This window comes from Cavia porcellus, unplaced genomic scaffold (genome assembly GCF_034190915.1).
Source record: "Cavia porcellus strain 051 isolate PalLab524CR breed Dunkin Hartley unplaced genomic scaffold, mCavPor4.1 scaffold_8, whole genome shotgun sequence".
NCBI classification, from domain to species: domain Eukaryota; kingdom Metazoa; phylum Chordata; class Mammalia; order Rodentia; family Caviidae; genus Cavia; species Cavia porcellus.
Window position 1 is genome coordinate 5,865,103 of NW_026947491.1, and position 15,767 is coordinate 5,880,869.

Genomic DNA, 15,767 nt, shown 5'->3' on the forward strand with positions numbered 1-15,767 from the left:
ATACAGAACAATACAAATTACATACTTTAGTGGGAAGATAATAATTGTTAAGTGACTTCAAATTTTATTTTTAGTCACAAAAATCACTTTTCAGTAATACAACCATGTAGTAATATTCTTTTACTAAGTCTAACACATTTACTTAAAAAATTAAAAGTTTACTCTAATGTTAGTACACACAAAGTAACCATACTAATTTAAAACTATTTTTCATGTATAGGATTTCAGAAGTAGAAATTAAAGAAGTGTAACATTTGGATTAAAAATTTCCTATAATCATCTCCTAAATTCTTCTGAATATGGAGTATTAACAAACAATTAAGAACAAACATAAATGCAACAGTAAATACCCTACACATTTGTTAGACCCATCAGATGGAGAACACTAACAGTGAACCCTAACATTAACCGCAGATTCAGATTTTAAGGATAAGGGTAGACTCATGGTAAGTCATCATCTATCACAAGTGTACTACTCTAGGGGAGAGCACTGGCCATGGAAGGAGGCAACTTATGTGTGAGAGGCACATGATCAACTGCAAATCTCTGGAGCTTCCTTTCAATTTTGCAGTGAACTTAAACCTGATATAAAAAAGCAAACTTCGTAGTGTAAAGGATACACCTCAGTGATAGCGCACTTGCCTGGCCTGAATGGAGCCACAAGAAAAGGTTGAGGCTCTGCAAAAGGGAAGACAAAAGAAAACAACACAGGAAAAAGCTGTTAATTAAATGTAGTTACCGAAACTACTACTACCATGTTACAGAAACTCAGTATATACCTGGAGATAATTACAAGATCAAAGTAGCACAGAATAGGTATCATCTCCTAATCCAAAGAATAGGAAAATATATAGAACAATATAAGTCACATACCTAGGCAAGAAAATAATTGATAGGTGACTTAACATTTTATTTTTATTTACAACAATCACTTCTTAGTGATACAATCATGTAGTAAAATGGTTTTACTAGGTCTAATGCATTTATTAAAATATTAAAACTTCACTATAATGTTAGTGCACAGATACTGGACATACTGATTTAAAATACTTTATCATGTACAAGATTACAAAATTGAAAATTAAATAAAAGGAATATTTTAAATCATAATTTCCTATACTTCATGTCTTAAATATTTATGAATTCTGGAATTTAACACAAAATTAAGAACAAATATAAATGCAACAGCAAATACACTACACATTTGAATAGACCCATCAGATGGAGAACACTAACAGTGAAACTAATATTAACTGCAGATTTGGATTATAATAATGGACCGGTTTAAGTCACTCTCCATAACAAGTGTTCTAGTCTAAGGGAGGGCACTGGCCATAGAGGGAGGCAACTTATGTGTGAGAGGTACATGATCAACTGCAAATCTCTGGATCTTCCTTTCAATTTTGCTGTGAACTTAAGCCTGAAATTTAAAAAAACAGTTTATAGTGCAAAGGGTACAACTCCATGGTACAGCACTTGCCGGATACGAATGGAATCTCAGGTTTTTTGGCAACCACTGCAAAAAAGAAAAGAATGGAACCGAAAAGAAAACAGAAGAGAAGAAACAAAGAAGAAAAGCTATTAATTAAAGACAGGTACTGAAACTATTACCATGTTATAGAAACTCAATGTACAATAGGAGGTAATTCCAAGATCAAAGTAGCACACTATTACTATCATCTCCTAAACCAAAGAGTGGAATATTATACAAAGCCATATAAATTAAATACTTAAGTGGGAAAATAATTCATAAGAGGGGCAACATTTTAAGTCAAACACATTTGTTTAAAATGTTAAAAGTTTAATCTTAATTCACACAAAGTAGCCATAGTGATTTAAAACATTTTCATGTACAGGAATTCAAGGAAAATTAAATGAATGAAGTATTTTAGGTTATAAATTTCCTATAATTCATTTCCTAAATTCTTCTAAATATGGAGTATTAACAAAAAATTAAACACAAATATAAATTGAACTGTAAATACACTTCACATTACAATAGAACCATGAGAAGGGGAACACAAACAGTGAATCCTAACACTGACTGCAGACTTCGCTTGGTAATGATGGGCCAGTGTAAGTCATTGTCTACACTAAGTGTACTACTTTAGAGGAGGGCACTGCCTGTGGAGGGAGGCAACTCATGTGTGAGAGGCACACAGTCTACTGGAAATCTCTGGATCTTCCTTTCAATTTTGCCGTGAACTTAATCCTGATGTTTATAAATGTTCATAGTGCAAAGGGTACAGTTCAGTGGAGGGGCACTTGCCTTGCGTGAGTGGAGTGCCAGGTCTACCAATCCCTGGAAAAGAGAACACATAAAAAATAAAAGAGAAGAAACACAGCTGTTAATTAAAGATAGTTACTGAACCCACTACTGCAGAAGATACAGAAACTCAGTATACCCCTGGAGATAATTACAAGATCAAAGTAGCACAGACTAGATATCATCTCCTAAACTGAAGAATAGGAAAATATGGAGAACAACGTAAGTTAAAATCTTGGGAGGGAAAATAATGTATAAGTGACTTAACATTTTATTTTTAGTCACAAAAAACTCTTCTCAGTGATACAATCATACAGTAATATGGTTTTTACTAAGTCTAATGCATTTATTAACATATTAAACCTTCACTATATGTTATTACACAGACACTAAACATAGTGATTTAAAACTCTTTTCATGTATAGGATTTCAGAAGTAAAAATTAATAAATGGAGTGTTTTGGAATAAAATTTTCCTACAGTTAATTTCTTAAATACTTCTGAATCCTGCGGTATTAAGAAAAAAACAAGAACAAATATAAATGCAGCAGTAAATATACTACACATTTGAGTAGACCCATCAGATCTAGAACACCAACAGTTTGCCCTAATGTTAACTGCCAACGTTAGATGATAACGTAACAAAGGACCACTGTAAGTCATCATCTGTAACAAGGGTACTCCTCTAGGGGCGGGCACTGGCCATGGAGGGAAGCAAAACACTTTGTGTGAGAGGGACATGATCAATCAAAGCCCTCTGGATCTTTCTTTCAACTTTGCTGTGAACCTAAGCCAGACATAAAAAACAAAGTTCTTAGTGAAAAGGGTGCAGCTCTGTGGTAGAGCACTTGCCTGACTTGAGTGGAGTCTCGGGTTGAGTGGCAACCACTGCAAAAAGGAAGACAATGAAACAGAAAAAAAAAAGAGAATAAACAAAGAAACAAAGAAAAAGGTATTATTTAAAGAAAGTTAATGAATCTACTAATACCATGATACAGAAATTTAGTATACAATTGGAGATAATTGAAAAACACAGTAACATTGTATAGATATCACCTCCTAAACCAGAGTAGGACATTATACAGAACAATACAAATTACATACTTTAGTGGGAAGATAATAATTTTTAAGTGACTTCAAATTTTATTTTTAGTCACAAAAATCACTTTTCAGTAATACAACCATGTAGTAATATTCTTTTACTAAGTCTAACACATTTACTTAAAAAATTAAAAGTTTACTCTAATGTTAGTACACACAAAGTAACCATACTAATTTAAAACTATTTTTCATGTATAGGATTTCAGAAGTAGAAATTAAAGAAGTGTAACATTTGGATTATAAATTTCCTATAATTCATCTCCTAAATACTTCTGAATATGGAGTATTAACAAAAAATTAAGAACTAACAAAAACGCAACAGTAAATACCCTACACATTTGAATAGACCCATCAGATGGAGAACACTAACAGTGAACCCTAACATTAACTGCAGATTCAGATTTTAAGGATAAGGGTAGACTCGTGGTAACTCATCGTCTATCACAAGTGTACTACTCTAGGGGAGAGCACTGGCCATGGAAGGAGGCAACTTATGTGTGAGAGACACATGATCAACTGCAAATCTCTGGAGCTTCCTTTCAATTTTGCAGTGAACTTAAACCTGATATAAAAAAGCAAACTTCTTAGTGTAAAGGATACACCTCAGTGATAGCGCACTTGCCTGGCCTGAATGGAGCCACAGGAAAAGGTTGAGGCTCTGCAAAAGGGAAGACAAAAGAAAACAACACAGGAAAAAGCTGTTAATTAAATGTAGTTACCGAAACTACTACTACCATGTTACAGAAACTCAGTATATACCTGGAGATAATTACAAGATCAAAGTAGCACAGAATAGGTATCATCTCCTAAACCAAAGAATAGGAAAATATATAGAACAATATAAGTCACATACTTAGGCAAGAAAATAATTGATAGGTGACTTAACATTTTATTTTTATTCACAACAATCACTTCTTAGTGATACAATCATGTAGTAAAATGGTTTTACTAGGTCTAATGCATTTATTAAAATATTAAAACTTCACTATAATGTTAGTGCACAGATACTAGACCGACTGATTTAAAACACCTTTTCATGTACAGGATTACAGAAGTTAAAATTCAATAAAAGGCATATTTTGAATTATAATTTCCTACACTTCATGTCTTAAATACTTATGAATTGTGGAATTTAACACAAAATTAAGAACAAATATAAATGCAACAGCAAATACACTACACATTTGAATAGATCCATCAGATGGAGAACACTAACAGTGAACCTTAGTGTTAATTGCAGACTTTGGATGGCAACGATGGACCAGGGTAAGTCATTATCAATAAGGAGTGTACTACTCGAAGGGAGCACACTGCCTGTGAAGGGAGGGAACCCATCTTTGAGAGGCACATGATCACCCGAAATGTCTGGATCTTCCTCTCAACTTTTCTTTGAACTTAATCCTAATTTAAAAAACAAAGTTCTTAGTGCAAAGGACACAGCTAAGTTGTAGAGAACTTGCCTGGCAAGGATGGAGTCCCAGGTAAGGTTATATCTGCAAAAATGAAAAGTAAAAACATTAAGAAAGAAAGAAAGAAAATAAGAAAGAAAGAAAGAAAGAAAGAAAGACAGAAAGAAAGAAAGATAGAAAGAAAGAAAGACAGAGAGAGAAAAAGAGAGAAAGAAAGACAAAAAACTATTAATTACAGGTAGTTACTGAATCCACTACTACCATGTTACAGAAACTCAGTATACAATTAGAGATGATTCCAAAATCAAACTAGCACAGTATAGGTAACGTCTCATAAATGAGTAGGAAAATATGGAGAACAATATAAGTTATAAACTTGGGTGAAAAAATAACTGAGAAGTGACTTAACACTTTTTTTAGTAACAAAAATCACTTCTGATACAACTGTGTAATAATACGCTTTCACAAAGATTAATGCATTTATTAATATATTAACACTTTGCTAAAATATTAGTACATAGAAAGTAGCCATACGAATTTGTAACTCTTTTTCATGTTTAGGATTTCAGAAGTAAAACTTAAATAAATGGAGTATTTCAGATAAAAATTTTCTATACTGCATTTCTTAAATACTTCTGAATTTTGCAGTATTAAAAAATTAAGAACAAACATAAGTTCAACACTAAATGCACTACACAGCTGAGTAGACCCATCAGATGGAGAACACTAACAGTGAAACTAATATTACCTGCAGATTTGGATTATAATAATGGACCGGTTTAAGTCACTGTCTATAACAAGTGTTCTAGTCTAAGAGATGGCACTGGCCATAGAGGGAGGCAACTTATGCGTGAGAGGTACATGATCAACTGCAAATCTCTGGATCTTCCTTTCAATTTTGCTGTGAACTTAAGCCTAAAATTAAAAAAAAAAACAGTTTATAGTGCAAAGGGTACAACTCCATGGTACAGCACTTGCCTGGTACGAATGGAATCTCGGGTTTTTTGGCAACCACTGCAAAAAAGAAAAGAATGGAACCGAAAAGAAAACAGAAGAGAAGAAACAAAGAAGAAAAGCTATTAATTAAAGACAGGTACTGAAACTATTACCATGTTATAGAAACTCAATGTACAATAGGAGGTAATTCCAAGATCAAAGTAGCACACTATTAGTATCAGAAAATATCCAGTATCCAGAAAATATCCAGGAATATTATACAAAGCCATATAAATTAAATACTTAAGTGGGAAAATAATTCATAAGAGTGACAACATTTTAATTTTAGTCACAAAAATCACTTTTCAGTAATACACTCTTGTAGTAATATTCTTTTACTAAGTCAAACATATTTATTCAAAATATTAGAAGTTTAATCGTAATTCACACAAAGTAGCCATAGTGATTTAAAACTTTTTCATGTATACGAATTCAAGCAAAATTAAATGAATGAAGTATTTTAGGTTATAAATTTCCTATAATTCATTTCCTAAATTCTTCTAAATATGGAATATTAACAAAAAATTAAACACAAATATAAATTGAACTGCAAATATACACTTCACCTTACAGTACACCCATGAGATGGGGAACACTAACAGTGAATCCTAACACTGACTGCCGACTTTGCTTGGTAATGATGGGCCAGTGTAAGTCATTGTCTACACCAAGTGTACTACTTTAGCGGAGGGCACTGGCCGTGGAGGGAGGCAACCCATGTGCAAGTGGCACGTGATCTAACAAAAATCTCTGGATCTTGCTTTCAATTTTGCTGCAAAATTAAACCTGATTTAAAAAAAAATCTTAGTGCAAAGGGTACAGCTCACTGATAGAGCACTTACCTGGCATGGATGGAGCCTCAATTTTAATTGCAACCACTGCAAAAAAGAAGACAAAAGAAAAGAAAAGCATACAGGAGAAAAGAAAGAAACATAGGTTAAAAGCTATTAAATGAAAATAGTTACTAAATCTACTAGTATCATGTTACAGAAGCTCAGTATACAAATTCACATAATTCCAAGATCAAAGCACCACAGTATAGGTACAATCTCCTAAAGCAAAGAACGGGAAAATATCCAGAAAAATATAAATTATACAACTAAGTGAAAATAATTGAGAAAAGTGACTTAACATATTAGTTCTAGTCAAAAATTCACTTTTTAGTGATATAACCATATTATAATTTTCTTTCACTAAGTCTAACACATTTACTTAAAAAATTAAAACTTTAATGTTAGTGTGTATAAATCAGCCATACTGATTTAGAACTCTTTTTCATGTATGGGATTTCTGAAGTAAAAATTAAATAAATGGAGTATTTAGATCATTAATTTCCTATACTGAATTTCTTAAATACTTCTGAATTCTGCAGTGTTAAGAAAAAAATGAAGAGTAAACATAGATGCAACAATAAATATGTTACACATTTCAAAACAGCCATCTGATAGAGAACACTAAAAGTGATACTTTGAATGGTAACGATGGACCCCTGTAAATCATAGTCTATAACAAGCATTCTAATGTAGTGGAGGCCTCTGGCCCCTGAGGAAAGCAACCCATGTGTGAGAGGCACATAATAAACCAGAAATTTTTGGATATCCTCTTAATTTTGCTGTGAACTAAAACCTGATATAAAAAACAAACTTCTTGGAGCAAAAGATACACCTGAGTGGAGGGGTACTTGCCTGGTGTTAAAAAAGTCTCAGATTCACTTGCAACCACTACAAATAAGAGAACAGAAGAGATAAAGAAAAGAAACAAAGAGAAAACACTATTAATTGAACATAGTTACTGAATCTACCATTACCATGTTACAGAAACTCGGTATACAATTGGAGATAATTCCAAGATCAAAGTAGCAGTGATAGATATTATCTCCTGAACTGAGGAGTAACAAATTATACAGATCCATATAAATGACATACTTAGGATGGAAAATAACTGATAAAAGTGACTTAGCATGCTATTTTTAGTCACAAAAATCACTTTTCAGTAATAAAATCATGGAGTAATATTCCTTTACTAAGTCTAATCCATTACTTAAAATATTAAAAGTTTACTCTAATGTTAGTGCACAGAAAGTAGCCACACTGGTTTAAAATTCTTTTTTGTGTTTAGAATTTTAGAAGTAAAAATTAAATAAATGGAATGTTTTAGATTAGGTCTTTCTTGTAATTCATTTCTTAAATAATTCTGAGTTCTGAATTATTAAAAAAATTAAGGAAATATAAATTTAATTGACACAGTGAATGTTTTAACTCCTCTGTGTTCAAAGTTTTTTCTTACTCTTTTCCTTTTTTGTTGTTTTTGTCTTTTGTTTTTTGTTCTTTGAGACAGGGTCTCACTATGTAGTGCAGGATTGCCTTCAACACAAGAAGGTACTCCTGCCTCAGCCTCGCCAGTGCTGGGGTTACAGGTTTGTGCCTTCACACTCATCCTTTTGTCTTTGAAAATCAAGACAGGGCCACCAAGTGTAATTCACTATGAGAAGTCTTACCTGCAGGGCTATTGTCAGAATTTGAAGATTCCTTTTTTTCACATTGAGAATTTTTTCTATGCAAAAAAAGTGATTTAAAATTGATATAAAACATATTAAATTACTAAGCGTATTTCAGACAATGTCAGATCTAATATGAAAACTTTACTCCAATACTTTAAATCTGTCATGTCTACAAAACTTTATTACACCTGTAATTAAGGAAGAAAAAACAGTAAGTAAAGTGAGGCAGGCATCAATCAAGAAAGGCAAGACAGCTCCAAGCATTAGCTGGATTAGCACAATTTAAGAGAAACTGTCTTGAAATCACAAGCTCCGGCTCGAAAACCAACAGCTGTTTCTTTTTGCATAAGTCATTTCCCTTAGACTCAAAGTCTTATAAACTGTAAGGACTTGGCTAATTTAGTTTACCAGAATCCCATGAAGGTTTGATGAGGTAACATAGAAACCTGCTCTCAGAAATAATAAAGTAAGGGGTGAGTAGTTCCTAAATGCTCACCTAATTTGGAATTCCAACTACAACCCAACGTGTGTATTTTCAGATTGTAGTATTCAAGTGCTGTAGTTACCAGAAAATAATGGGTCTTAATTTGGACTATGAGCTCTTCTCTTCTCTGTGGTTTGTAATTCATGGCATATCAACTTTTAAATAATTTATAACTAAGTCTATTTATAAATATCTCATTAAATTGGACAATACATTTGTCTTCTACTACTGAACTAGTTATGCCAATGGCAGAAAAGTAACAGATATCAAGACCTGGAATAAAACTTCAAGCAGAACACATAAACTGTATCAGACAAACATGACCGGACAGGGAAAATCAAATAAGAATTAATACAATTGTGATGGAGCTGTTTAATTCCCCATTGTCACAAAGACATAAACCAAGTAGACAAAAATCAGCAAACAAATATCAGAACTGAATAAAACCTGTGAACAAGTGGACTTGGTAAGTGTTTACAACATTCCACCGAACAACATTAGGATACATGTTCTTCTCAGCTGCAAATGGGACATTCTCTAGACCATATACTGGCCCACAGAATATGCTTAAGTAAGTACTAAGGAACTGAACTTATCCCAGGCATATTTCCTGATGACATCCCAGTGAAACTGGAAATTAACACCAAAAGAAACCGCAAAAATTCCATAAACACATGGAAATAAATAACATACTCTTGAACAACCAATGGGTCACAGATGAAATTAAAAAAGAAATTAAACAATGTCTACAATTAAATGAAAATGCAGATACAACTTCCTGAAACCTTTGGAATGCAATGAAAGTAGTCCTATGGGAAATTTGTAATAGTGAAGTCTCACACCAGAAAAACAGAAAGAGCAAAAACTGGGACTTCCAGGAGAACATAGCGGACAGATAACAGCAGCTATGGAGGCTGCTTCTAAGACTTGGCTCAGAAGTCAGGAATGGTGTGGAGTAAGGAGAAATAAACCAGTGGAGATATGCTCTACTGACCCAGGAACGAACTGGGCTGAGAGAAACCAACTTGGAATGCAGTCCTGGTGCTAGAACAGGAACAGAAAAGCCTCAGCCTGGAGGCTGGACCCCGCGCCATTGGAAGCCGCGATTTGGGTTTTCCACCATGCAGTGACTGCATCTGCATCGGCTCGGCAGGGAGAGAGATGTGCAGAAGTTCTGAGAACGGGAATTGGTGAACGGAGTTGAAAACAGGATGGACGGGAGCCATGCACTGACTTGTGGTGAGGTGAGTAAGAGAAACTGACACTCTACCACAGTTTGACTCCAGTGGAAAGCATTCTGGGACTGGGCAGATTTGCGGGAGCAGGGCGCTGTGGCGACTTCAGCCACATATGCCCCTCTCAGGCGGGATTGGTGAGAAGTGCCTAGCCTATGTGACGCTGCTGGCCGAGACCCAGTAGGCTAGCACAACCCAGATCCCAGAGCCTGAGGGTGGCCTGGAGGGGTGGGCCCCGTGTAGGCTGCCTGGTCTGCAACTTCCTGGTGTGCTGTGGCGGGTGGGAACACCTAGCCGGCGCAATTCGATCAGGTTGTGGCTGATAGGGGGGGAAGCTGGGCCTCCTATATAAGCTTGCATATATAAGGAACAAAGAATATGGGAAGAGGGAGCCCCTAATCCTGAGAAACAGGCAAGAGCGGACACCGCACCAATAGACATAAAGCGCCATCTAGAGAGCCTCATAGATCAGTTCAGGAATGAAGTTATTAATGACCTGAAGCTAGAAGTAAGCAGAATAGTTAGAGAAATGCTAAGCACCACCCAAGAAAAAACGGATGGTGGAATGCAAGAACAGAAAAAGAGGGGAGAATTGTTTGATGGAGAAAATAGAGAAAGCATAGAATACGTGAAGCAGGTTCAAAGGGACTACCAGGAAACTAAAAAGTCTATCGAAAACTGGCATAACAGCTTGAAAGAAACTAAGGACAGACTATCTGAACTGGAGGGCAGATTTGTAATATGGGAGAATGAAATGAAAAACTTCTTAAAAGTAACAAAGAAACAAACAGCAATAATACAAAGACTAGAAGATGATAAGATGATCCATAACTTAAGAATTAAGAACATAAAAGAAGAAGTAGGGACACAAACAAATGAACTACAAAAGCTACTCACAGAAATAATCCAGGAGAATTTTCCTAATTTAGCAAAAGGTAAAGATACTCAGATGTACAGGACCCCAGCCACCTACAACCCAAACAGAACAACACCCAGGCATATAATAATAAAAATTCCAGAAATTCAATACAAGAACAGAATATTAAAAACTGTCAGAGACAAGAAACAGACCACTTACAAGGGAACACCCATCAGAATTACAGCAGATTTCTCTGTATAAACCATCAAGTCACGAAGAGCGTGGGGGGAAATAATTGAAGCTTTGAAAGATAATAATCTTCAGCCAAGATTGAGATATCCTGCACAACTGTCCCTGGAAATTGATGGAAAAACAAGGTGCTTCCAGGATAAAGAGGAACTGGGGGAAATTGCAACCACCAATTCAACTCTACAGAGAATACTGCAAGATATTCTAAAAAAGAAAAATACAAAAAATCCAGAAGTAGCGGCAGAGAGGCCACAATGAATGGAGCAGAAAACAAAATGAAGAAGACAAACTGACAACTAATGACAGAAAAAGAACTCAACAGAAATGAGGCAGAGAAGATTGGATGATAGGAACAGCTATTTTGGAGAAAATGATGTCTTAATAGGTAATACTGATTTAGTATCATCTTGTTTTGAAGTCTCATCAAGCTTTTGTTCTTCTGTCTCCATTGGTCTAAACAGGTTGGATCTTGTTGGATTTTATTATGTACGATAGTATAAGTAAAAACTTTTAAAGACAAGGAGATTATACAGAAACCATTGTTCATTTTCTGTTAGTTGATTCTAAATACCCTGTAATGCTGTCATTCTCTTAAATGGTTTTACATTGTTTTGATATATTTAATGCTACAGTATACGAAGTTGTACTCAAGGATTTCAAGGAAAGAGACAATATGGTAACTACTTTTATGTCAGGATTATCTGGTGGTGAAACAATATTCTGCTTAAATGGTTATGTTTTGATCTGTGCTGTTTTGCTGTTATGCCCTCTTTTATCTCAATCTCCACTCCATTATTTACTTTTTAATTTTTATCCTTTTAATTAAGGAAAACATAAATAAAAATAGCAGGATATATTATAGTAACCCACTTTGACTTTCCATTATCTTGATTTAAAGCCCTGTATTACTCTCACCATCTTGTTTTTGACTGATGTCCCCCTATTGTGTTTTGCTGGATAGTACCAGGTTCGAAAGTTTAGGCAACAGCTGTGAAGATAGTGAGATTCATTATGACGCCCATTCTCGATGATTTTTATCTACTTTTGAAGACCTACAATGTCTCCAATGTTTTGGTTTTGTCGGTTTTATTCCTTACTGTTTTGTTCAATTTTATTATAACTGATGATATAGGCAATTCTATTAGAGATAGCGGGAGGCATTATGGTAACCATTGTTGATCACCTTGTATTATGTTTTTACATTATCTATTATGTCCACCCTTTTGATTTGACCGACTCTGCTCTGTTATGTCACATTTGGTTTCACTCTCTTCCAAAAAAGTAATGAGATCCATGGGAGCAATAAAACCCAAAATGTGTAATAGTCATTGTACAAAAGAGAGGAAAAGAAAGTGCTCTGAATAATATAACTGCATGTATATTTAAGTGTATAAGATAGAAAATGATATCACTGAGTTTTATTGGATCATTGAACAGAACTGTTTGCAGTATCATTGTTGGAATGTCCACTTTACAAGCTTTAATTTTGTCACTTGAACAATTATCTCTAAGATGACAATATGTAATCCATTAACTAGTGATGTCCTACTGTTTATTTTTTTTCTGTAAATCTGTATAACTTATACCCTTTCTCTTTTTTTTTCTCCTTAAATAAAATTTAAAAGAAAAAAAAAGAAAGAGCAAAAACTGTATGTTGCATCTCAAGTTTATAGGTAAAGAGGCGGAAGGCAAGACTAAAACCCATATAAAGGAGGAAGTTATAAAGATCAGAGCAGAAATTAATGCAACTGACACTAAGAAGATAATACGGAGAACTAATGAAGTGAAGAGTTAGTTCTTTTAAAGACCTGGAATGGACTAATATTCTTCCTCTACACAACAAAACTCTGAGTGTGATTCTAACAAAGATTGGCTGGTTCAATTTCTGTCTGTCTCCAACTGACATGGAAGGCAAAACCCTCTTGTGTGCAGGACATATTGCATCATGCTGGGGCTTAGTTTTCTTTACTATGAATTCAGAGAGTTTCATTTAATTGCTTCTGTATGAGACAAAAATCTGTAAATATTCTAGAGTCCTGATTCCAAGACAAAAATAGATTTTCAGTAGTAAACAATTTCAGAGGCCAAACAGAAGTTGCTGCCAATTTAAGGCTTAATTCGGGACCTTTTACAACTTATGTAATGGTGCTACTTGGTATAAAGAGACTTCTCGGTAAAGACCTGGTGACAAAGAAAAAACAAACATTGATCTCTTTTGGAAACATTATTTGGGTCTTTTCAGTACTTTACAATGATCCTTGCTCTTATTTTCTGGCAGAAGACTAATGAAGGTCTCAGAGCATGAGCCACCGTGAAGGTCTCCACCAATGTGTAGGATCCGTGTAGGATTCTGAGGAGGTGGGAAGAGTCATTTTGTTTACCATGCATGGGGCGAATCTACGAGGTTCAGCCACCAAAGTAAAGTGCTTCCAGTTCAGGGACAAAAACTGAGCAAAAAAGCACACATACTAAAAAAAAAAAAAAAAAAAAAAAAAAAAAAAAACAATAAAACAAGCTGCAATTTAAGTGTAAGTGTGTATTACCATGAAGGCTCAGGGATCTGGGTCAGTAATGACAACCTGGGACTAAAAGTTAATCACCACTACACTGAGAGATACTTAATAATAACACAAACCACAAAAGTACACTTGACTCATGAAAGAGGACTGAATTCTTCAGTCTTAAGCAATGTCTTGGATTTTTGGAAAATTCAGGGACGAGGGTGTAGGAGAGAGCTCCCACAGCAAAGTAACAAAGATTTTATGCTAAACTAGACATGTCAAGACCCAAGTGGTTAATTAGAAAAATCAAAACTGTGACACTACTTGTACACCATAGAGAACTGTACTAGCAATTACATGGGATCCCTATGGGTAATGATTCTCAAGTCCCAAGATAGGGTCTGGGGTTGTATTTCAGTGCTATGACAGATGCTTCACATCTGTGAAGCTCTCAATTCAGTCCCAACTTCTGTGCTTTATGAAAAGATGTCAAACTTCTCTAGTTAACGGATGGTCAAATGACCAGCAAAATCAGAGCACACACAGCAAACCTCAGGCTGAGTGCCCCACCCTCAGATAAAGCCAATGCCCCCTGTCCCAAAGCAGAGTTGGAGGACAACCCAGTAAGTAAGCATTGCATTCCGAGCTGACATAGATGCCTGCCTGACATCTAAAGAGGGTAAGGAGTACCCAGACCTGAACACACTATCCTCCAGCACTGGGTTCCCCTCAGCACAGGGCCACAAAGGTAAAAACCAACAGAACGACCTGTGCCAGGAAGTGACCAATGCCCAGAGAGAGTTTCAGTACAACACTGAACTGATAGCCTTCCTCAGAGAATAAGTGAGAACTTTGGGAGATAGGCTACACATGGTGAGAGCTAAATATGGATCTCCTGTGGTCACCTGGGAAGTATGGGCTGTGAACAGGAAGATCATGGGGCCCGTATTCTCTTCTGGAAGGCCAAGTTTGGTGGAAGTAATAGTTAGAGGGCCACTTCTAAAGAAGGCATATACTGTAGCTGTATGTTTGCACTGTACCACTTACATCCAGCAGAATTTAGTGGCCTGAACTACTACAGGGTAGTATAACTCACTTAAGTGATAGTCCTCCTTGTTTTGGTTAAGGGCTGTTCATGACTCGTGTCTAGGATTTGTGAATATTCACTTGCAATGTGATTCCATTGTTGTTGAATTTATTACAACAGCCAGTGTAACATATCAGAGTTACATTAGATTTCTCTCTATGCCACCAGGTACACACCTTGGGGTGGGGATGTCAAAAACAATACTGATTCACTCCCCCCAAAACAGGACGCCAGTCCATAAAATTTGTAAACTCAATCATGAAAAACAAACAGAGAAAGTGAAACATGAAAAGATAAGGCAACAAAATGCCTTCACAACCTCCCAATACCGCCCCACCCCCCTGCAACCAGTTTGGAGGGCCCTAGGGAGGAAATCATAAACCACACAGCAGACATTTCTGAAAGGGTATCCAGATAAAACACTTCCACAGGCAACTGGCAAATTTCACAACATACAACTAATCAAATATTGACCCTCCTGAAACAGATGATCAACAAGATTAAAGAAAATATAAGAAATAGCTTTTAGAACTATATAAAGAATTACAAAATATGAATATCTAGAATAGAAAACAATTGGAATTCAAAAAATATTTAATGTAAACACTGAAAATCTAGAAGACAGGCTGAGGTCAATGATCACTTACTGAGAGGTACCTTAGAGGTACAGAGGGATAAGAAAAATGGACCTGACATCTCCTAGAAAATTCAAAGAGCACTAATACAAGAAGAATGGTAATTAGTGGAAAATCAGAAGACAGCAGAATGGACATAGAAAGCCTGTTGAGGCAAGTAGCAGAAATCATACAAGCAGGTAAAGTATGATCACAGTAGCCTTGATCAGAAAAAACTACTCCTTGCCACATACTTAAAAATGACATGTAGCACAAGTACAAAATCTTAAAAGTTACTGATGCAAAGCAATGAATTGCCTATTAAGGAAAAGCCAGCAGAATTATAATGGATGTCTCAGCACAAAACTTAAAGATAAGGGCAGCATGGAAGTCAGTGTTTCAAGCTCTTAAGGAAAGCAACTTCCAACCTTGACTAAAATTATCTCTCAAAATTGATGAATAAGATA

General features: G+C 35.4%; 1 protein-coding gene across 1 annotated transcript in view; it reads right to left on the reverse strand.

Annotated features, from left to right (window-relative positions):
* Positions 1-4,521: 4,521 nt before the first annotated feature.
* The window catches only part of LOC134477199 (ankyrin repeat domain-containing protein 17-like), a 47,800-nt gene continuing 36,554 nt past the window's right edge, over positions 4,522-15,767 (reverse strand). The window contains exons 14-18 of the mRNA XM_063254230.1: positions 8,269-8,324; positions 7,457-7,492; positions 6,614-6,649; positions 5,754-5,789; positions 4,522-4,859 (exon numbers count right to left, since the gene is read on the reverse strand). Of these exons, the coding sequence (XP_063110300.1) occupies positions 4,807-4,859; positions 5,754-5,789; positions 6,614-6,649; positions 7,457-7,492; positions 8,269-8,324 (217 nt within the window). The 3' untranslated portion in view covers positions 4,522-4,806. The remainder of the gene's footprint in view (positions 4,860-5,753; positions 5,790-6,613; positions 6,650-7,456; positions 7,493-8,268; positions 8,325-15,767) is intronic.